At 55.0% G+C, this 23226-nt stretch overlaps 2 protein-coding genes across 2 annotated transcripts; both read right to left on the minus strand.

The window, feature by feature from the left end:
- Positions 1 to 11339: 11339 nt before the first annotated feature.
- On the minus strand, positions 11340 to 13068 carry LOC127016139 (placenta-specific gene 8 protein-like). Its single transcript, XM_050896473.1, has 4 exons — positions 12944 to 13068; positions 12589 to 12713; positions 12140 to 12243; positions 11340 to 11364 (listed from the first exon to the last, which is right to left on the minus strand). Coding segments are annotated over exons 1-4 (336 nt in total). The 5' UTR covers positions 13050 to 13068; the 3' UTR covers positions 11340 to 11363.
- A 5100-nt stretch (positions 13069 to 18168) lies between these two features.
- Positions 18169 to 21422, minus strand: LOC127015936 (placenta-specific gene 8 protein-like). The gene is made up of 4 exons (XM_050896181.1): positions 21340 to 21422; positions 19445 to 19573; positions 19102 to 19226; positions 18169 to 18276 (listed from the first exon to the last, which is right to left on the minus strand). The coding sequence occupies exons 2-4, from the start codon at positions 19557 to 19559 to the stop codon at positions 18169 to 18171; spliced, it is 348 nt and encodes a 115-aa protein (XP_050752138.1). The 5' UTR covers positions 19560 to 19573; positions 21340 to 21422.
- Positions 21423 to 23226: the final 1804 nt, after the last annotated feature.

Raw genomic sequence — 23226 nt, forward strand, 5'->3', positions numbered from 1 at the left:
TGTCAAAACGGTAATGCTAATTTTGAGCTAACCCAGCTCATGCTAAAGCCTGATGTATGCTGGGAGCTGCGCCATTAGGTGAAAGGGAGAGCACCATGTAGGGAGGACAGGTGGCAAGAAAGAGCTAAAGGGGCGTTATGCAGCTATTATCTTTTGTCTGGCAGTTTCCTCAGAATCCACTAACTTGTGGAAATGGTACAGACCAAACCTCCAAGCTGGAGGGTATGAAACATTAGCTTACCCCAAAAAGCTTTTGAAGCGGATTCAACAGCAGCTGGACTGCTGAGGCTTTCGTGCTTCCCGGTGTGATACAGGGGATGCCCGCACTCTGACAGAGGAGGAAGGATGAGCACTCTCACCGTCAGCTAGGTAACTAATTCTATTCTTTTGCTCATAGGTGCACGCTATAAAGAGTTACAGGTTATAAGTTATGAAACCTTATGACTTGAATGGTGAATAAGTGAAGTCACATGATAGACTAGTCTGGTTAAAAGGGGATTGAACCCATTTGTCGTGTTTGTTTGTTGTATTTCTCAATGAGCTCACGAAATAAAGTTTAAATCACAGAGTACATTGTCCTGTAAATCTGAGATATCCAAACGGAGCGTGGCGGGGGGGGGGGAGTGGGAGAGAGAAGCCAGAGAAGAAAGGAGAGGACACCAGGGTGGAAAATTGCCCTTGATGCGGGCTGCAGGTAGGTTGCAGGCCTGACTGAGGGAGTGGTGCTCCAAGAGTCAGTCCATCCCTGGGTGTTGGCAGTTAGGAGTTGCCGCTTCTCAGTTCTTACTGTGTCCTCTTTGCCTTGCAGCAGCTGCTGGAGGAGAAGGAAGAGGCATCATTTCAAACTGCAAGGCAAGAGTGAGCACGAAGAGGACCGGTGCACTGAAGAGGGGGACGAGAAAGGCACCCTGGGCAAAGGGACCTCCCCATCACCAGGGCTGCGGTCTCACAAGAGCATTGCCGGCACCTTCAGTGCCCTGGCTGGCTTTGCGCTGGGCAACCTCCCTGTAACCAGGGCTTGGGTCTTTGCTTTTGTTGGCCTTTTGCTGTGTTGCTCCTTTGGCTGCCTGGAGAGAGACAACCTGTAAGGAGGGTCCCCGAGAGTCACTCTCTCTGCAGCCAAGGGGGAAACGGAGCTGTCTGGACCCCAAGCCCACCCTGTAAGCAGGGGAGGGCCATTTCCCTGCCTGCTGGCGGTCTGGCCAGCGTGACCCCCTGTCATCGGGGCATGTCACGGCATTTGCCCTTTGGCCACCTGTGAAGTCCCTTGGCATGTGGAGTGCTCTGGCCTCCATGCAGCCTGGGGGAAGGTCTCTCCTTCCCAGATCATGGCTAGGGCTGGGTCACCAAGACATTGGCTGCGCTGAGCTCTCTTTCTCCTCTGGAAAGTCATGATTGTCCCTGTCCTTGTCCCTGCCCCTGTCCTTGTCCACACTGGTGTGAGTGTGCAAGTGAGTGAGCTCGTCCTTTAGGCCTCTGATCAAATTGCTGCAGCTTAGCTTGAGTTTACCAGGAAAGAAAGGCTGTGTGCAGCCACACAGGGGTCCCCTCTCAGCCGGCAAGTGGAGGGAGAGTCCAGGCTTGCCCCATCTTTCCCTGGACAGACCAAAGCCACTCAACGGCAGTGCAGGCAAGGCAACCTGCCTGTAGTCAGGGCCTCGGTCTCCGCCTGCGTGGCCACCTGTCCTGCTGGCAACCTGCCAGCATGACAGCCCTGTCCTCGGGGTGTGTGTCACGAGCCATGGAGTCCTCTGTCCCCAGGAGCATCCCGACCTCCTCCCTGTAAGCAGGGCTGGGGAGGCTGCAGTGCTGCAGCCAGCTGCTTTAGCCAGCCAGCAGAAACAACCCCTCCCTCGCCCTTTAGAGGGTACAGATTGAGGAAGTACTGTGCTGGAGGGAGGGTGCAGGCCCGCCTTTGGTGCTACTTTTGGCTGGGCTCCTGAAGACGTGGTGGTGTGCTGCAGCCAGGAGAGCCAGCCTGTAACTCAAGCGTATGCTGGAGCCTCCTGCTCCATGGGGCTTGCCGGGAGTGCCAAGCGAGCAGTGGGGGTTGCTCACTCAGCAGGAGGTGCTTGGAGGGACCCCCTGTAATCAGGCAGGTATCTCTGGCCCCGGCCTTTCAGGGGCGTGGGGTCAAGATGCGTGGAGCCAGGTGAGCCCTCTCTGTCATCAGAGCTGGGGTCCCAGCCCCCCGGCCTTTGCCCATGCAGCTCCACTGCCTGGCTGCCGAGAGTTGTTCCTGTGGCTGTGGGGGAAGGACAAGCTCTTTGGCCCCCTGTGTGTCCACCTGCCTGCCTGTAAGCAGCCTGCAGGTCCAGGAGCCTTGGTGCTCCTGGTCAGGGTGCCCCCGAACTGGAGAGAAGGAGCCTCCTTTGGCCTTTGGGACCAGGGCTGCCCCGTAACTCAGGACCTGGCCAGTGCCCTGCCATGGGCAGCACTTTGCAGGCCAGGCAGCGGCTCGAGCCCCCCACAAGCAGGGTTGCAGCCTCTGTGGCTGCTGCTTTGCATGCCCAGCTCCATTTGCCCAGGGTGCCTGCCTCGGAGCCCAGCCAGCTCCAGCACTGTCTGGAACCCTGCTGTGCGTCCCTTTGGTGAGAAAATCTGATGGGCAGAGGGTGGGCCAGTGGCCAGTAGTGCTGTGGGGAGCTGCCTCCCGGGGTCGGAGTCCCTCTGTCCTTCAGGCAGAGGAGTGGAGCTTCCCAGCTCTGTGTCCTCCTTCCTTTGCAGCAGCTGATGCAGAAGAAGGAAGAGGCATTGTGTGTAACTGCGAGGCAAGAGTGAGCACGACGTGTTATTTATGGGTACCCAATAAAATGTGTTTCCAGGCTCTGTGTCACACACACAGCAACTTGCATACCCAATTGTGCTCTAACTCATGCCAATAAAATTGCACTACATGTTATCGTAGCTTTGCAACCATAGTTGCAGTCGTGGCAGTCGTGAGGCTGTTGCGTGTTTGTCCTGGGTGCTTCCGAGTGGAACCTCAGGGATCATGAGGTTTCCAGACAGGAGTTTGGTGACATTGCAGTACTGCAGAAGAGTTCTTCTGGTAGGAGTTTGGTAGTACTGCAGTGTCACCATGGAGGTTTTATGGGAGGAGATGGTAATATTCCTGTTGAGCAGTATTATGGCAGTATTTTGGTCTAAGGGGGTCTAAGAATTGGGGCTGTGTGGTATTGCAGTGTCCCTGTGGTGCTTTTACAGTCCGAATTTGGTGGTATTGCCATGTCTGAGGGGAGGTTTTACAGGCAGGGTATGGTGGTATTGCAGCATCACTGCGGAGGATTTACAGTAGGTGTTCCGTGGTATTGCAGTGTCCCTGGGGAAGGTTTATAGTCACGGTTTGGTGGTACTGCATTGTCACTGGGGAGCTTTTACAGTCCAAGTTTGGTGGTACTGCAGTATCTCTGGGTGTTGGAGATATGCGAGAAATAAAAACAAAGGATGCTACTTAGTTAACAAGGGACCTTGAGAAAAGAAATATGATGACACCATAAGTCAGCGGGTAAAAAAATACCAAGATAAGCACAGGGGCAATCAAAGAGCTACTTGAACTTTGAGTGAACCATCCTAATTAACATACTAGAAAACCCACCCTTAGGTAGGGAGAGCCCCCTACCAACTGAAGCCCCTTCCTCACGGAACATGCGCAGTAAAAAAATAGGATGCTGCGACTTTTAAGTGGAGATGAGACTTGCGAAAACCAATAGGAACGAGAGTAACTAAGCGAAACTGTAAAAATACTGATAACTGTTGCTCAAAAGGTATAAAATGCTTTACTGTGTGTTAACCGAGTGTGCTAGCTTTGTGAAGTTACCGCCTACCACCCATCTCTGCGCAGACATGAAATAAACAAATATCTCGACTCTGTGTGTTAATCGGCTTTTTTGCACACCGGGTGAAAGAATCCTGATTTTTGGGACAACATGGGGACGTAGTACAGTCTTGGTGGTACCACAAGTACCTGTGGTGGTACACAGGGCTTGGTGGTGCTGCAGCGTCACTGTAGAGGCTTTACCGCCCAAGGTTGGTGGCGTTCCAGTGTCGCTGGAAATGTCACAGCAGCAGACGGCTGCACGGGTACCGCTGACACGCAATAGAAGTGAGTGGTGCCCCTCCAATCAGCTTCCCGTGGAAATCCCGCCCTCTCCCCGCAGCCGCAGCGGCCATTGGCTATGGAAGTCAGTCCGTTGTTCCTGTCCTGTGCTCTGCTCTCATTGGCTGGCAGCACTGGCCTCGCCTTCCAGTTTACCCATAAGTGCATCAGACCTGGGAGGCCCCACCCCCTCCCTTGGTGCCGCCATTTTGTTTTGGCTGCCCGTCTATGACAGGGCGCCGCCATTTTGTACCAAGCGGCTGACATTCCTAAATGTCACTGCTAGGCCAGGGAGCCGCCATCTTTTGGCATCGTGATCCCAACCGGCTCTGTGACTGGCTGCCTGCCCCCTTTTGACCAGGAAGTGCTCAGCTGTAAGTATATACACATTTATTTACAACATCTACTGCATGTATTATATGACTAGCTATACGGAAATATAAATATCGTATATAAGATTAAAATATATATTAGATAGGTATATATTATATCGATATATAACAACTGTAAATATATGCAGTATGTGGCAGCAGGACACCCGGAGAGCGGGTCCCGCTGTAGCGCAGGAGCAGCAGCACGGCACAGCAGGGATGGCTGCCGTTCCCGGTGTTCGGGGAGCACGCCCGCTCCCAGCCGTCTGTGTGTCAGCGTCCCCGGCAGCCGCCAGCGCCGGACGGCGGGTGTGCGAAGACGCCCCACGTCCCCCGCGGCAGAGGCTGTTCCTGGCCGGGACAGGAGGCGTCCCCTCCCCGCCGCCTGCGCTGCCGCCCAGCCTTCTGCCGCCTTGCCGAGGCAGGGGACAGCTTTCGAACTGCAGTCACAGCCGCCATGGGACGGGCTGAGCTCAGGGTGGCGGAGGGTAAGGCCTTCTGCCACGGGCCGCCATGGTACTCGGTCCGCCGCCGGCTTCCCCCGCCCCCCCCCCCCCCCCCGCCCCGCCCACCGGGGCCGGATTGACGGGTCAGGAATTGGTGCGGCCGGAGCCGGGCAGGGCGGGGATTGGTGGGACGGCGCTGGGCAGGGCCGGCTGGGGGCACAGAGCGCGTGCGCGCGGTGGCGGCTACCTCGCTCGGTGGCGGCGCGAGGAGTGTGGGGGTTGCTGCTGCTGCTGCGCCCCGCCGGCCGGGAAGCAGCGGGAGTGGGGCCGCGGGCAGCGCTGTCCGGCCGCGGGGACCCCCTTGCCCACAGGGTGGTCCCGGCGGGAGTCCCTGTCCGCGCGGGCGGGGCCGCGGCTCCGGAGAGGCGGCGGCAGGAGCGGGCTCTGCCGGGACCCCCGGGGCAGGAACCGAGTGGGGGGAGACCAGAGCTGTGTCCCGCGGCGGGGAGGTGTTGTGGCAGGCCCGCTTGTGGTGGGGTTGCGGCCGTGTCCGGCGAGGCAGCAGCAGGGTCCCGTCGCCCCGCCTGCTCCCGGCGCGGCTCGGGCAGTGGCGGCCCCGGAGGTTCTTGCGGGAAGAACGGGTCGCCGTCCCCGTGTCACCGAAATCGGGAATAAACCTCTTAACACCGATGTAGCATTAAGCAGGCATTCTCTGTATTACAGCGCCGGGCGCGTGGGGAATCGTTCCACATAACATGCACACTGCATATCGTATCAGCCACCCTTTATATGGTTCTTCAATATACCTATGTATTATGTTTCCCGGAATGATCATACATATTCACTACATTTTCCAGAACTAATTATAATGTCTGCATAGTCTTTATGCATGGGTTCTGGGTCTCTTAGGGGTGTCCACGGAGGTCTTGGGGGTGTCTAGTGGTCCCTGGTGGTTTCTCTAGTGATGAACTCCTGAGGTTTTTCTCCTTACATCGCTATCGTCGTGCAGTTTGTTTTGTAATTCAGTCAGCAGAGCCAGGGGGTACAATATGGATATTGAGGATCATCTTGCCCTTTTAGCACATATTGTTTCGGTATGCGGACTTGCTAATCTTTGGTATGTAGGCCTGCTTGTCCTTGGTACGCAGTTTGTCACAGCTTCTGCCTGCCTTTGTTCTCACCAATTTCTGATATTCTTCAAGGATGCAGGTGTAGATGTCCTTGGTCCCTTTTATCTGATTAACACAGAATGCCTTGAGCACTATATTTTGCAACACCCGCACGGGCTGGGAAAGGCCCCGGCTGCTGCTGCTCCGGGCTGGGGCACTCCTGGAGGAGTTCAGGAGGGGAGTGGGGTTCCCCTTGGAGGAGTTCCGGGGTGCTTCCCAGGCTTCTTGAGCACGGCTCCCCACCGGGGGTGTGGCTGCTGTGCCCCACGGGGGGGCTTGGGGTGAATGGGAGATGGTGCTGGTGGTGCTAGGGAAGTAAGTCTGAAATAAAGTGACCCCTTGCCCATGCTGGTGTTACCCCACAGAGACAAGGGGCTGGGCTCTCCCTGCAGGGAGGGTGCTCCACAGCCCAGTTCCCAAGCTCTCCCTGAAACTGTATGTGGGGCCCCAGGGCCGTGGGTGGGCTACCCCTCACCCCCCCAACATGTCACACACGCAGTTGGGAAACTGCCATGTGTTCAGTGTAGGGTTTTCAGTGCCCTTAACGGAGACTAAGTAAGTGCTGCATTTTGGGAGCTCAAAATCAGAGCAGGAGTCCTGCATTTTGGAAGCTCAAAAATCTATTAAGTCCTGTGTTTTCAGAGCGTGAAAGCAGAGACTTAGTCCTGCAGTTTTGGGGCTTGGAAAAATGTGCTGTGTTTTAGGGACTGAAAATGCAGATTAAAAGTCCTGCATTTTCATTGCTTGAAAACAGAGACTTAGTCCTGCAGTTTTGGGGCTTGGAAATATGTGCTGTGTTTTAGGGACTGAAAATGCAGACTAAAAGTCCTGCATTTTCATTGCTTGAAAACAGACTATGCTGTGTTTTTGGGCTTTGAAAATAATTTCTGGGGGCTGGTTTTGGGTCTCGAAAGCAGAGGCAGAGCCCTGTGTTTCTGAAGCTCAGAAAAATACTAAAAGTCCTGCGTTTTCAGAGCTTGAAAACAGAGATTGTCTTTCATTTTTCAAGCTGGAAAACTAAGTCCTGTGTGTTTGCGGCTCAAAAACAGAGGGCAAGTGCTGCATTTCTGAAGCTCAGATAAGTCCTGCATTTTGGGGACTTGGAAACAGAGGCTCAGTTGGCAGGTTTTTTTGGGGGGGGGACTTGGGCAGGTGGGAGGGGGGAATGGGAGGGCATTGGGGGCAAGGCAGGAAGCAGGTAGGCAAGGTGTGTGGTCACCCACCAGAGGTGGGGGTCTGGTCACGTTGGTCCCTGAAGTTAGGGAGGCTGGCATGCACCAGGCCAAACTCAATGTCTGAGCTAGTCTCCTGGGGGGAAAAGTGCTTTTTTTTCCCAACTCTTTATTCAAGGTTTGTACAACTACCAGAATAGTTATTAAATAAACATTATCTAGACAATGTACAATTATGACAGTTAATATTCAAGTTATGACAATGATTGATTTACAACCTTGCCAAAAGCCCAGACTGCTTTAATTAGCTTTTAACAAGAAGGAGCAGTTATTAAGCCATAGCTGTAATTAGGTGGAGCTTTAATTAGCTTGTAACAAGAAGGAGCTTCTACAATCCGGAGCTGGAAGCAGCAGGAGCATCTCTTCTCCAGCCTGGGCAGCAGCTGGAGCTAAAATAACTCAGGGCTTCAGATAACCTGAGCTAGAACATCCAATGTCTGGAGCTGAAATTACTTGAAGCACAAGTATCCATCAGCCAGAGCTGTAAGAAGCAGGAGCACCTTGTGTCTGGAGCGTCCAGGAGCAGAAGCTGGAATTACCTGAAACTCAGAGAAGCCCAAGCGTCCATCTATTGGAGCTGCAGTATAGCTGGACTGCCTATTAGCCAGAGGTGGAGCATCTCATATTCCAACTATGCAGTAGCCAGAGCCATGATTTGGAGCAGAAGCTGAAATAACTTGGAGCTTCATATACCTGGAGCTGTAAGAACCAGGAGCATCTCTTATCTGGAGCATCCAGTAGCTGGAGCTGCAACAAGCCAGGGAGCCAGGCGGGTGCATGTAACAACTCTGCCAGCCAGGAGCCAGACAGGCACAGGCAGAGCTGTCCCCAACAACGAGCTCTTCCCAGCAGGGAGGCAAGTCATCCTTCTGTGAGCATGTGCCCCTCTCTGCGTGGAGGGTCTCTCCCGGTCCAGTTCCCAAGGGCAGAAGTGAGGTGGCGGTCCCCCCAGCTCTCCTGGGGCAGCCCTGCTGCGAGGGGGCACAGGGTGCGGGTCAGGCGGCAGCAGGAAGCAGCAGAGTCTCCTCCCTCCCTGTGAGGGGAGAAAAAACAGTTAGAGCTCCTGGGTGCACAGCCCAGTCCCAGAGACCCCACAGGAGAAGCCTGTCCCCTCCCCAGCCAGAAGACTCTCCCCAGAAGGGGAGGCGAGGAAGACCATCTTGCTCAAACCCCTCCACTAAGCGGGGTGCATTTCAGCACAGCACAAAACAACAGGGAGCAGCACCGGGGCTACCAACAGGGTGCAGCTGGGTCAGACCCCAACAGCTCTTGCTCCACCTTCCCTGAACTCCGTTCGCAGCTCTCAGCCCCCCAAACACGAGGCACACACCGCCGGGGAGGGGCTTTGGGGGCGGGGGCGGGGGCCGGGGGGGGCCTGCTGTGGGAGCGCCCTGCACAGCGCTGACCCCCCCTTGGGCATTGCCTGCCCCACACCCGTGTTTGTACAGTGTGGCGAGAGGCAATGGGGGCAGCCCCGCGGCCCAGCCAGCCCTGCTCCAGCAGTCCCTCAGCCCAGCTGCAGGAGCAGCCACAGAGGTTACCCAGTAACAGGCTGGCCAAGAGGGACAAGTGCTGAGCCAGAAGCCCCAGGCATCCCTGATAAGCTCAGCAGGGAGCTGAGACCTCCTTCTGAGCCAGGACACACAAACCGCAATGACAGTGAGCACAGAAACCACAACGGTGAGCTGACGTTCCAGCACCAGCTGCTCTTCAGAGATTTCCTGGACAGACAGACCCTTGCCAGGGACGCCTGGCTGACTCCTGACTCTGTGACACGGATCATCTGTGACAAGAGGGTTTTCCGTCATCCCCACTCCTGGCAGTGGTTTGGCAAGCATCATGCTGGTAACACCTCAAATAATACATATAGGTGTGCCTATAGGTGAGTGATCATAAGTACTTACTAGTCATGTTTTGTAGTAACTTGTAATAAATCTACAGAAACAAAGCTTCTGTGTTGTTGTGTACTACAGCATCCTACAAAACCACTGTTGCAACCTTCACACACCTGAGGGTCATGTCACCCTCACAGGTTGTGGCAGTGACACCTGCACAGCCAAATCAGCCTGGCCTGGGGCTCCCACAGGGACAGGGACACAGGCCCCAGGCTAGCATCACCCAGCTCTGCCTGGTGCAGCTGTGCCCACCCCACAGCCCCTGCGCAGAGGACAGGGTCCCCAGCAGGGCCAGCCCTGCACCCAGAAACTGCTCCCAGAGAAGGGGGAAACCTGCCTGGGGCAGCTCCCTGTGGCACTTGGCACCAGCCAGCCCAGAGGGAGGCACCTGTGGACCCCCACAGTGACACTCCATGTGGTGCTGCAGACCTCCTGCGACCCCACGCAACCCCCAGCCCGGCCCAGGGACAGGCACCACAGCCCCCAACTGCTCCCCGGCTAGGCGAGCAGCAACGACCGACACCACCACCCACACCAGGGTTTTCCTGAGCAACAGCTGGACACAGCCCTGGTGTGCTCAACCCCACCGGGCTCTGCTGCGTGTGCAGCACCACCCACCTCCTGCCCCTGTGGCACAGGGCCTCTCCTGTGACGTGACCCCAAGGCCCCTGTACCTCGGCCAGCAGCAAGAGCCTCCCAGCCCCCAGCTCAGCCCTGATGATGCGGTTGGGCATGGGGCCGTTCGGCCGCTGCTTTGGGCACTCAGCAGGCATCGCCTGCAGCTCCTGCATCCCTTGATGCTCCTTGGACGAGGTGGGCACCGGTGCCCCTCACCCAGGCTTGGGACTGGCTGCTTCTGGCTCCTTACTGCACTGTCACAGCATTACCTGCAAGGACAAGAGACTCATGAGGACCCAGGTCCCTGCGGGGGTCAGAGCTTTGGTCCCTCGTCCCAATGGCCCAACCCCTGTGGGTGTTGGGGGAAAGACAGCCCTGGTGAGGAGACCCCATGATCAGGGATGGGCAAAGCCACGGTGTCCCAGCAGCCCCTCCCAGGATGGGTCAAGGGGTCAAAGGGCCCCAAGCAGGAACGACTGTCAGGGGACCCCATAACAACCATCATGGTGGGAGGGGAGATGGGCCATGGGGTCTGCAGGAGTCCCATGCTGGGGACACAGGATTTACCTGCCACTGGAAAGGGAGGACCCCAGCACTCATGGTTGGGTGGCTTTGAAGACCTTGACCCCAGGTGCTCTCAGCTCATCCATGAGCTCCTGGAGCAGCAGGGCTGTCGCTGAACTAGCCACCCCAAATCACGCAGCTGGCTCAGACCCAGCCCCCCACCCCTGCTCCGTGCCTGGTGGGCTGCAGGTGATAGGGATTTGGGACCAGCAGCGAGCAGAGGTGACCCAGCACGCCTGTGGGCCACACACAGACCAGCACAGCGACATCCGTCCCTGCAGCAGACACACACACACGCACTTGTCAGCTCGGGCTGTCGCTGTGCCACAACCACCTTCTCCTCCTTCTGTGTGCACATGCATTTTGAGTGTGCAAATGCATGCGTACGTGCTGTCAGCAGGGGCACAGCCTCAGCCCTTCACCCCAGGGATGTGACGGTGCTGTGGCCACTGTAGAAAATGCAACAGGTGTTGCAGTGGCAAAACGGGGGGGTGGGACAAGTATTTTTGAATAAAACCCACTCCTCTTCTGTCCTGGCACCTTCAGAAGAACAGACGTGCCAGAGCCTGAGGGCCCCATGCAGCCCCAGCCCACCACCCACTCTGGGCAAAAAGCACCTTTTTCTGTTAAAAGCAGTAAAGCTTAAACCAATCTGAGCCTGCACTTGGTGGCTGGAGAGCAACCCCAGCCCCAGAGTTACCTCTTCCCTGTTCTTCACCATGGCAGGTAGTGGATAAACCCCTGCACCCCCGAGCCCCAGCAAGGTGCAGATTGCCTCAGCTCTTCCACCCCAGTGTATTACACCCAACACCCACACCCACAGCTGCGGGGGTCTCACCCCACGGAGAAGCAGCTCCCACGCAACGGGCTCCTAACGAAGTTTGTGTGGAGGAAGTCGAGTGGGACTGCAATCCCCACACCATCACCATCACTCTTCTGCTGCTGCCTTCTGCGTCTTGGTGCTGGAGACGGTCTGGGCAGAAACAGGGAAGAGTTCAGTGCTTTTGGGCCTCTCCGAGCACAGGGTGATGCTATCACCAGCTCTGCACACTACTGGTGTCCACAGAGAAACCGAGCTGTCCGCAGCAGGCTTGGCTTTCATTTTGTTTTATTTTATCTTCTCACTGAACTTTGTTGTCTGGTCTCATCCCAGTGTGGGTCTGCAAGAGAAAGTCTCCTTATCTGATAACCTCACCACTGCTCTGGCCACACAGCACATGAAAGTAAAACACTGTTGTCTGGTGCTGCAGGACACAGAGAAATAAGTAACAACACACCGGCAGGAAGACAAACTCTGCTGTTTATTGCTGGTGTTACCCAGGGAAGGGGTAATCAACCACAATCAAGGCAAACCCCCCGTGGTGTGTTTCCCAAGGGCCAGGGCAGCGGTGACTCCTGCCCGCAGCGGCTCCGCAGGGCGCAGTGAGGACGGTGGCATCTGCAACGGGATGGGAGAGGAGGGTCAGGGAGCAGGGCCATGCCTCGCCACACTGTGTGCGGGTCTCCCCCCCTCCTACCTCACTGGCTGGACCCAGGTGATGGGCCCTGAGCAGATCCCCCATCCTGCAAGAGGTTCCCAGCTACATTTTGCTACGGGACAGGTCACCCTTTCACCTGGCCATTGCTGTTTTGGCACCGCAGCAACCCTGTGTCTTAAGTCAGGCATCAATGGCAAGGGAGACTCTGGGAACCCACTCAGCTCTGTGCAGCAGTGACTTTATAAACCAGCGCCAGCACACCCAGCTTACCAGAATATGCCCAGCTCCTTCCTCTGGTTGATGTCTCTCTTCAGCTGGCAGAGCGCACACATGGGGCAGCACATGGTGGCGGCGCAGTCACCCAGAAGGGAGCCCTGCAGAGCAAGGGACATTGTATGAATAACCCCTTCCCACGTAAGCTTTTAAGTCTTCCTATTTTTCATCGTCAACACCCCTGGGCAGCTCACCGCTGGCCCCGCAGCACACTGCCGCTCATGCCCAGCAAGTACTAGGATGAGGCAGTGTGCAACGGGATTGCCTCTGGCTCACAGCAGGGATGCAAATGTGTCCCTGGCTCCCTGCCTGCGGGGCTGCCCATGCAACTCCCCACCACCGCTCTTCCCCTCGGGCACCCCTTTCTCCTTCCCTGAGCCCGCACCCCAGCACCCAGCTCGTGGCTGTCGCTGCCAGCGGGGCAGGCCCGGCGGCTGGTCACTGACCGGGATGTGGTATCTGGTGCGGTAGAGCGTCCTCATGGCCATGGTGGGGCCACACAGGCAGCACTCATCCATGTCCCCAGCCACTTGGCACCCCAGGCAGCTGAAGCAGAAGGCTCCGCAAATACCTGTGGGACAGTGAGACATGGGCTTGGCTGAGGGGTGCAAAGAAAGAGGAAAGGGGAGAAAGCTGGCTGGGGATGCGGCCACGGGAGCTGTGGCTCTTGACCTCAGACGAGAGCTGCTCCGCCACTGGTACCCACAAAAGTGGGGTTTGCAGCAGGGGTGATGCTGCAGAAGGAGTGGGGAAAACACCAGAAACACATCGTGAACCAAAACCAGCAATGTATGTACTCACACACGCTGAAGTCAGAGCAGCAGTCCATCAGCCCCGACTGCCACTCGCCTGCCTGCGGGGCAGCTGAAAGCTGAGGCTGGAACGTGATCACATGGTGAGAGGCCATTGCCAGCACGGGGTCAGGTCCCTCCAGGCAGTTTGTGGTCTGGAAGGAAAAGCTGTCAGAGAAAGATGCTGCAGGCATTTCTGAAGTGGGTGTCTGGCTCAGGCTGCTGCATTCGAAGATGGAGAGGGCAGCATAGGTCCCTCAGGGGTCCCCACTGCCAGAGCACCGCCACACCCACTGCAAAGTGAGGGGCACAGCTCTGCCAGGAGCTGCCACTGTCCTTTGCAGCAAAGCCCTCCCCAAAACCAGCCCCCCACCAAAGGCCCCCCCCACCTCGTCCCCCTGCCTATGCAAGTAAAATGCCTCTGTAAAAACAGAGGTCCTTCTGCTTCAGAGCCTCAGTGCTTCAACACTTCAATCCTGTCTTCTCATCCCCAGTTCATCTTTCATCATTATCTGCTTAAAATGGTATTTTTTCAATGTTCGCAGTGTCCCAAAGCTACTGCAGCTCGGTCCTAGCTTTCCCAAGCTCTCAGTAGTCACCTTAATCTTTGCTTTGTTCCCTGAGCATCTCAGCCTGTTTGCCTCCCCCTCTCCCTTCCTTCTTCACATGCTTTCTTAGCAGGCTTCAAGGCAGCGGGTTTTCCTTGTCCCTTTCCATCACCCTAAGCCCAGTCACCAGTTCCCATCCCTCCTCCACTTGCCTGTCTGTGCCAGTGCCTCCTCCTCATCCTCCTCTTCCTCAGCTCCCTGGGGCCACCATGGCCCCTGGAGCCCTGCTCCTGCCCATCCTTCCCCAGTGAGGGGCTGCAGCCTCTGAGAGCAGCAGAGATGCTGCTCCACAGCACCATCCCCAAACCCACCTGGACCCATGTAATGACTCCACCTCCACCTCCACCTCCATCTCCATCTCCACCTCCATCTCCACCTCCACCTGGGGCCCCTTCCCTCCTCGCTGCCCCCTGCAAGACACAGCACCACCCTCTGCCATTCTCACTTCAGCTTTGGAGCTTTAATGAAAAAAAAAAAAAAGAGAGAATGCTCCCATAGGAAGTCCCATACAGGCTGTGCCCAAGCTCAGCACCGCTCTGTTAAGCAGTATGGAGATGAGATGCAAAGGCTCCCGTGCTCTTACAGCTACAAGGGCTCTCTCCCGCTCCCAACACACAAGCCACACATCCTCAGCAAAGAAATCATCAGCAGGAAAGCAGCCTGAGCTTTGGACCCTGTAACCACGGGCTGCTGCTCCTGTGCCCGGGAAGGGCCCCAGGGCAGCTCCCCGGGGAGGTCCTCTCCAGCCGCCACGTCCCCGCACAGCCCACGGGCATTTCCGCGACAGGCGTTACGGGTATTTAACAGCACATCTTCAGAGAGTTCGTGTCCTGCCTGCCCCTGCCCAGCTTTTACACTTTTGTCCTGCCTGAGCAGGCAGGACCACTGCCTGTCTGGGTGACGGCCAGGGCGGGTGGTGCCTGCCGAGCATCGCCCCCCCCCTCCCCCGCCCTGCCCTTGTGTGACAAGGGAGCGCCTGAGTTTCGGGATGCTGGGAGGAGCAAAAAGAAAAACAGGGGAAGCATTTACGTTTTGAAGCAAGGGATGATGGCATTAATCCCTGTAAATCCTGTTAAAACACTATAAAGTGAATGGGATTGCTTTCACGTCAGAATTACACATTTACACAGAACTTAAGTATTAAACAAAAGCAATACGGTGGAATAAATATATTACTATGCCCAGCACTCAGATGATGCCTTTGAGCATGTTACCCGTGGCTGACACTGGAGAGATACAGGCTGTGGCAGTGCATTTGTATTGACTATTGTCAACAGGCAGCAAAGGGGTCGGTGGCTCTTCCAGCAGCTCCTGCAGCTCCCCATCATTTACAGACTGGCCTGGACGCATCTCTGCTGTCAGACACAGCCTGTTACCGTATGGCCAACCCTTGTCCCCTGGTAGTACAAGGAGAGGAAGAGGGACGTTGAAATATGCTGTAAGAGGGAAGAAAGCTTGGAAAATGTCTCCATGTGATTTGCTCATGACTTTTTGCAGCTTTCTGCAGACAGCGGAAGCGTGGCTAGGCTGACCCTATCTGAGACACCAGTATCTGTTCCCCTTAGGTGATGAGTGGCTTTGAAGAGCGAACCAACAACTGGTGGGTTTGCTTCAGTCACCGACCCCTGTCGAGGGTTGAAAGACAAGGGTGCTTTCCTGCTGCTACTGAACAGGGCAGTTGAACAGTAAAAATGCTGCTGTGCCTTCTCTGGGGCAAGTCACCTGGCTGTTGGCAGGGTCCTTCGGAGCGAGCACAGGCAACCCCACCACCCGTGGATGCAGCGGGGGCCACGGTACCCATTGTCCCTTGCTGGACACCTCCCGCCTCTGCCCCAGCCGGCTGTCCCTGCTTGTTTATGCATGAGGGCCCAGGTAATTCCCGCCACCTCTGCAGCAGACACCCCACGGCATGCCAAAACGGCAGCCCCTGCAGGGAGCCTTGGCACGGGATGATTTAAGAAGAAGCAGGAGCCAGGAGGGGCAGGGGAGGGGACAGACCATGGATGGGCCGTGCAGTGGGGACACCAGGCAGGGACAGCATGGGGGTCCCATGCAGGGACAGGGATGCCCAGCAGCAGGCAGGGACCACAGGGAGAAGTGGGCGCAGGAGCAGCAGCAGAAGATTTAGGGGCAGGACCCCACCAGCCCCCTGGGCTAAAGGAGGCGCTCCCCCACCGCCAGATAACGAGATTAATAGCAACGCACAGTGAACATGAAGCCAAGTGGTGCTCACTGCCACATACACACTGTGCCCTTTGCAGGCAGGGCTGACCACAGACTTTCCCTTCCTCTCCCCAAGTATGAGCACACCACTTCCCTGCGCAGACAGAGGCTGTGGTGTGGAGCAGGCAGCAGCCTGGAGAAGCCTCTGCTGCACACTCATCTCCTGAGAGGTGGTCTGGGCCCAGCACACCCAGCACGTCATCCCAAATGCCCCCAAATCTACAGTTCCATGGCACCACCAGCAGCATTGGAACGGCTGATGCGAACAAAACGGATCCTGAGGTGCACGCAGCCACATTTCACCGATAGCCAAGGTCATAAAGCAGCATTTTGTTACGTATAGGCATGTGTATATGTGCACAAACAAAGAGTACAGTGCAAAAACTGCTGTCTTTTACCTCTGCTGCCCACTTCTGTCGAGATGCCTGTCAGCAGCACCCGGCACGCTCTGGTTTAGCTCTGAAGTAGTTGTTTGGATAGAAAACCTCACCTCTGTTTCCACTCCTTCCCATTCCCCAGCAACACCGCTTCAGCCACGAGCAGTTTCCATAGTTTTGTACCACAGCTCTTGAAGCAAAGCCAAGCCATACATACCTGCCAAGCTGCCCTGGTCCCAGGAGATGCATGTCCTTTTCCTGGTTCTCATCCTTTATATGCTCTGGGTGCTCCCTGGCAAACAACCTCTGCTCCCTCTGACTAACAGACCAGATGCTGGATTAGGTGCTGCTTTGCGCAATTGCAGCTTCACCGCTGAAGGCAGCTGGCTGCAAGCTTGCTGCAAGCTTGCTGCTGCCTCTGCTGGGCTCCTGCTGCCCTCCCTCACCCTTTCCCACCCCAGCATCCCACAGGCCCAGAGCCGTGATAGGACATGCCGCTTTCGGTAGCGGTTTTCAGAGGACAGTTTGTTTAAGGCGCTGCCTTAAGCCGTATTCCACTGGAGGTGCAGTGCCTTTCCTTCATTAAGCCTGAGCATCAGCAAGAACTGACCATAACTCCACTGGGTGACACAGGCACTGCCTTGAGGCACAGCTATGAAATCATACCATGCTGTGCTGGCATGAGACGGCAGCACGGTATTTCTTCTCTCCCCCTCTCCACGTTCCTGGCCTTTACCTAGGCTAAACATGCAGTTTTCTGTATTTCCAGGGATCATCCACAGGACCATGTGGGCCATCCGGGGTTTAGGCAGGTGGGAGTGCCACCACGCAGACCCACCCCGCAGCACTGACAGAGCCTCTACCTGCCCTTTACAAAGTTTGTGGTAAAGGTGAAGGCAGAGGGGGAAAAAAAATGGTATTTTCCTTAGAGAATGAAGCTGGGGGAGATTTGTAGGGATCAAAAATCCTTTAGCATCTCTCCGAGAGTGATGGAGAGAAGGTGAACGTAACCTCTGCCTTTTGGACGGAGAGCGTACAGCTAACAGCCCGGCAGCAGGCAGGTGTGCCCTGCCTGGCTGTGGCCGGGAGGTGGCAGGGTTTGCCCACGGAGAGGACTTGGCCAACCCACGACCCAGCCAGGTTTTTAATCGCAGGCAGGTGGGAATTCATGCTCAGGGTCCGTAGGGGAGCATGTCTCTGCAACGCAGGAGGTGGGCTGGCACCAGGCAGCCAAAAATCCCTGTGGCTTTATGTTCGGAAAAGTGAGACTGGCCAGCAGCCCCGGATGGCCACCTGGGCCACCACAGCAGAGGCAACTCGGCACACGGTGGCCTGCAGCCATCACCTACTTGTGGGAAGCCCTGGAGCAGAAGTCACTTTTCCAAATTTTACAACTTGGATGAGCAACACCGGCTCCTCCTATGTATTAAACATCCTTTCTAAAAGCTGAGCGAATAACAAAATACTAGTGAAAATCTTTCTCTGCAGTGGGCACAGGGAAATCTCAGCTGCGCTAGGGGCTGCTGAGATGGACGGAGAGGGAGAAGGATGGGTGCTCTCAAGCGACGCAAGAGTGACACACACACAGGCGGAAGGCAAACTGTGTTGTTTATTCATGATATTACTCAGGGAAGCGGGAATCAACCGTAATCAAGGTAACCCCCCCCCCCCCGGCGTGCATTTCCCAAGGGCCACGGCAGCAGCAATGCCTGCAGAGCCTGCAGTGGCTCCGCAGGGCGCAGCGAGGATGGCGGCATCTGCAATGGGATGGGAGAGGAGGGTCAGGGAGCGGGGCCGTGCCTCACCACACTGTGTGTCCCCCCTCCAGTCCTGCCCCGCCCCGTCCTGCACGAGGTTCCCAGCAATATTTTGCTGCAGGACAGGTCACTCTTGTCACCTGTCCGTGGCCATTTCCCCCCTGCAGCAACCCTGTGTCTTACATCAGGCACTGGCAGAAGGAGAAACTCTGGAAAGCTGCTTGTCTGTGTGTGGCGGCAGCTTTATAAGCCAGCGCCAGCACTCCCAGCTTACCAGAATATGCCCAGCTCCCTCCTCCGGTTGATGTCTCTCTTCAGCTGGCAAACGGAGCACACGAGGCAGCACATAGTGGTACAGAAGTCAGAGCAAATGGACCCCTGTTAGGAATAAATTGGTTAGGGATGTAGGCTTCCCAAAAGCCGCATTTCGGCCAAGAAAAGGTTAATCACATTCCATGTTGTATGCCCTTTGTTTCCTGGCTGGCTGCAGCATCCCGAGTAGCAGACACTGAAAAACAGAGGTTTCAGTACTGGTGGGTGCCTTGGGGACTGGCGAATCCCCAACACTATGGAAAGGAAGGAGGGAGCCCTTTCTGCAGGCTGCAGATAACTACTTACCTTTTGGCTTCCAAGGTTAAGACTTGGGGGAAAAACGCACACAGAACTGGACTTGGGCAAATTGGACTTGGGCCCCCATGGTTTGCACTGAGGACGGCACTAACCCCCAGTGGGAAGAAACCATTTCACATATGTACTGTACGTGAATGTCCACCTTTCTCCTGCATCTGATTACGGATCTTTATCTGTGTAACCAACTTAATCTATTCTTTAGTCTGCCTACAATTATCTCAAATCTTTTCCGTCTTTCAAAGATTGGGGATGGCATGGGGAAGCAGCAGTCAAAGCTCTGCGAACCGCTGTGGTCAGCAGCAGCCAAAGGCAGGACACGTGCCCCCTCTGAAGGGTGCTGGGAAGGAGCTGTGGTCGATTAACGTGCGTTGTTGGACACCAGCCTAGGGATCAGTGTGGCCGAGGCTGTCCCAACCTGTGCTCCCGGCATCATGCAGGATACAAAAGTGAAAAAAAGGGCGAGCGGAGAGCGCTGCTGCCCCGTGCTCATCCTTGATGTGCGAAGACAGGGGACTCGGGGGCACCTCGTCTTTCAGCCTCGCAGCACAGTGAGGGGGCAGGTTAACCACTGACCGGGATGTTGTATCTGGTGCGGTAGAGGGTCCTCATGGCCACGCTGGTCCCGCACAGGCAGCACTCGTTCATGTCCCCAGCCACTTGGCAGGCGAGGCAGGGAAAGCAGAACATCCCGCAGCAGCCTGGCAGGGGGAGAAATGCAGCAGTGGGTGAGGCTCTGCCTGCCCGCCTAGCACCGCCGGCATCAGGGGAGGAACTGGGAGGACCAGGCTACATGGCTGTAGCTATCGCACCACCCACCCGAGTGGCAGGGGCGAGAAAAGTGCCCCAAGAGGGCGTGGGACCGACCGCAGCACGTCACTGCCAACGGCTGAGAGACGGGACTGCCTGAGGCACTCACAGACGCTGCAGTCGGTGCAGCAGTCCATCAGCCCTGTCTGCCACATGCTCCTCGAGGCAGCAGGCATGGCGATGCCGTACTGCGGCTGGATCGTCACGACGGATGGGGCGGCCATTCCTAGTTGCTCTTCTGAAAGAGACGGGAGGGGAACAGGACAGTTAGTGAAAAAACTGCGGTCGGTCTGATCCTCCAACCGAGCTGCTTGCCATTGCTCTTCAGCAGGTGGCCTTTTGCCCAGCTCCCTTGCTGCCGCTGGAGGTGACGAAGCGTAACCTGCGTTTGTGTCTTTTCAAGGTTTTTGCATTTTCTGCCATTTTACCCAGCCTTCAAAATAGCATCAGGCCATTGACATTCCCCACTCCACCCCACAAAGGCTTCGCTAGTGCTTAGACACAGTTCACCAATTTCCCTTGTGCCAAGCCGAGCTGGGCAGCAAATCTAGGCTAAAGCCAGTGACTCGGGCATTTCGGTTGTTGAATGTGGCATATTTACACGAGATTGCTTTGGTGTGGGTACAAAGCACGCAGGAAGCAGCCGTGGTCTTGCATTTCCTCATAACGAAGCCGGGCTCCACGCAAGAGAGATACTGTAGAAAACTAGTATCTCCGGTTTCTTGTCGTAGAGAGCCAGAAAGGCAGAAACTCAATGCTATGTCCCAAGTCTGAACCCCAGTCTTTGCCTTCCTGCGGTTAAGCAAGCAAGTAAACGTTGAAAACTAGTAAGCCTCAGGTCTAAAAAAAAACCCCAAAATTTCTGTGCTCCTATTCTCCCAGCCAAGTAAAAGCCAGCACAAAACATTCTCAGGTAACAATTAAAAGCAAGTTTTGCCCTGAGACCAAGTTCTTCTAGTTATGCACAAACAGAAGAAAGGGGAAGGAAAAAAAATAAGATAAACTGCCTGCTCACATTCATTGAGACTTTTTGCTACAAATTGGAGTTTGTTTTTTTTTTTTTCTTCTTAGCAATAGCAGCTTGGCAAAGACAGAACCATGCTGCTGTGTGGTCAGGCTCCTCCCTGTGCTGCCCTGAGCTCACAAGCCAGAACAGAAACTGAAATGAAGTGGGAAATGCTGGGCGGTGGAGGGGGGCACCCTCCCTCTCCACCCCTTGGGGCAATGCACGCTCCTCCAGAAATCCCACTCCTGGCTTCACCTGGCAGCACATGCCAGCCTGCAAGCCTGGCGTAAATGCAGCCAGAGGCAGTATCAGGTGCATGCCCGGAGGGAAACTGCGAGCGTGCATTGCCTCCGAGCGCTTCCCTCTGCCGACCCACAGCAATACTCCCGACATGGTAAATCCCTCTACTTTTACACTTTTACAAATGCATAGTATTCTGTATACGAGCATTATTGACATACTTTCTTCTCTCTTAGCCGCAAACATTAATGAAGACGTTGCAACATTAACATGCTCTTATCACCAACAGCACGCCCCATTGAAAAGGACAGCGAATACACAGGGAGACCAGCAGAAACATATAAAAGCAACTGACATCCAAGCTTCTGGCAGGACAGCAGCTACATCCAGCACATCCTCAGAGCCTACCAGAAAATGCATACAGCTAAGCAGCCTTGCTAAGAGGAATTTGGTCTTGAGCATCCATGTAGACAAGAGAGCGCCCAATTTAAACAGAGCAAATACCAGCCAGATTCCTTTAACACAGTTATACAATTCTGGTAGCAGGAGAAAGCAGCAAAGAAGTAGTAACCTCTCTGTAATCCAGCTTTTGTGCATAGCTTTTTAAAGCCTCCCCCCTTCCCCAGGTAGGATTTGCCATATATTTTGCTTTAAATTATGTGCTGAGCAGGAAAAAAAAAATCTCTAATTTTGCACTATTATCCCACTCTTCCCAGGCTAACAAGTTTTTACTATTTCCATGCTTTAAGAGAACCAACCTTCTGGCGAGCAGCCTCTGTCAGCACAGTCTTCCTTGTCGACCGGGGCCCTGCACAGAGACGCTCTGGGGAAGATGAAACTAAACTTTCTCTCTCTTGGAGGCTCTTATTGGCAGCCAGCAATGAGCCGGTATAATGGTGGGAGGTAACTGGAGGGGGAGGTCAGGAGCTGTGCCCTGTCGGTATGACTACAGGCTTAACACATGTGCAGAGCACAACATTGTTGGTTTTTTTTGTTTTCCCAGAATTAAATCATAGACTGCTATTCATCTTTTTAAAAAAAGGTTGCAGGTATATTGTCTTATTCCCTCAACTCTGTGTACATGTGGTTGTTTGGGGGAGAACAACTCTGAATGATGTGCATTCGTTGGGACAGATATTTTTCCAACATTTTTCCCCAAAGAAAAAGCATACTTCTCGGATCCCAGACCAGACTAAATGAAGAGCAACTCAGGGTGCTGCACTCTGAGCTTTTCCCTTTCCTCAAGGAAAAGGCTTCGGACGAAGGGGTTGTGCAGATCTGCTTCCTTTCACAACCAGGTTTGGGCGACGGTGGGTGGGCAGCATGGCGGTGAAAGGGGGCTGTGGCAGGGGCTCCTGGGTGGCTGAAACATCCCTGCAGCACCCAGAACAGCCCCTGCCCCAGCCCACTGACACAGGGCGCAAAACAGGACGCTCTCAGTCAAAGCCAGCAACAGCTAAACCCATCTGCATCAGGGGTTGTCTCCCTGCGGGTCAGTGCCCTGTGCCATGACACTGTGATGGGGGGAAGCCCCAGCCCCGACTGTCCTCCTCCACTCTCATTCAGCCCCAGATAAGGAGGCAGTAGGATGCGATGGTACCTTTGCTTTTAATCCTCTCCTCCATCTGCAGCGAGTGTGCTCCCTGCTCTTTCTTACGGATGCATTTGGGTTTTCATTTCTGAATTAATAAATACACCCCATGTGGAAGGCTTTCTATAAAAATTAGGCTGATTCCCTAAGTGCTTGTCACAAGCCACGTAGCCCAGCTATTGTAAAATTAACGGAGTCCTTACCATACATGCATCTATTTCCCTCTATGAGATACTAATACTTGCTATTTCTTCACTAACATGCCCCAAATATTTAACCGCTCACGCCCTGTGCAAGTCACTGACAGTTTTGGATGCACTTCCACGTTTCGTAGAGAAGCTGTGACACCAGGACAGTGATTTTTGTTTCCCAGCATGATGCACAGAGTGTGTAGAGAGCACAGAGTGGGTCTGACCAGCCGCTTGCCCAGGAGCAACGCAAGTTCAAAGCATCCGAAGTGAAGTGCTGATGGCGTGTTCCCCTTCTCTCTCACCATTGACAAGAACGGTCAAAGGGGAAGTTCGGGTTAAACTGCAACTTACCAGCTTTGTCAACAGTCTGGGATTTATGGTGCATTGAGTGGAGCCTTTTACCAGTAGTGCCGCCGAGGTAACAGTGAGCCGTGCCCTGAAATACTCCCCTTGGCTTCCAACAGCTCCAAAGTTTAACTGTGGCTGTCCCTGCTTTATGACAGGGCTGCCTGGCTGGTCCCTGGCTGGATCATACATGTGTTTTGGTTTTTTTTCAAAAACATTGCAAGAGGCTGTGGGAATTGAGGTTTGCAAAAAGTTGTAGTTCAGCAGATGCTTTGTAGAAGAGGACATACCTGATATCCCATCAGCTGGCTAGACTAGGCTTATGCAAAATGCCAGCTAGCCTAGGAGTCTGCTGGGGAGTGAGGGAAATGGGAAGTTGAAATGCACAGACAGTATGGGAAATAGCACATTAAAAAAAAAGCTCATCAGCAACATTTTAAGCATTTTAACAGTCTGTCCTCTATTCAGAGCTGGGGTGACACTGACTGAGCAACCAGGCCCTGCAAGTGCTTTTCTTC

Source organism: Gymnogyps californianus, chromosome 4 (assembly GCF_018139145.2).
Source record: "Gymnogyps californianus isolate 813 chromosome 4, ASM1813914v2, whole genome shotgun sequence".
In the NCBI taxonomy this organism is placed as follows: domain Eukaryota; kingdom Metazoa; phylum Chordata; class Aves; order Accipitriformes; family Cathartidae; genus Gymnogyps; species Gymnogyps californianus.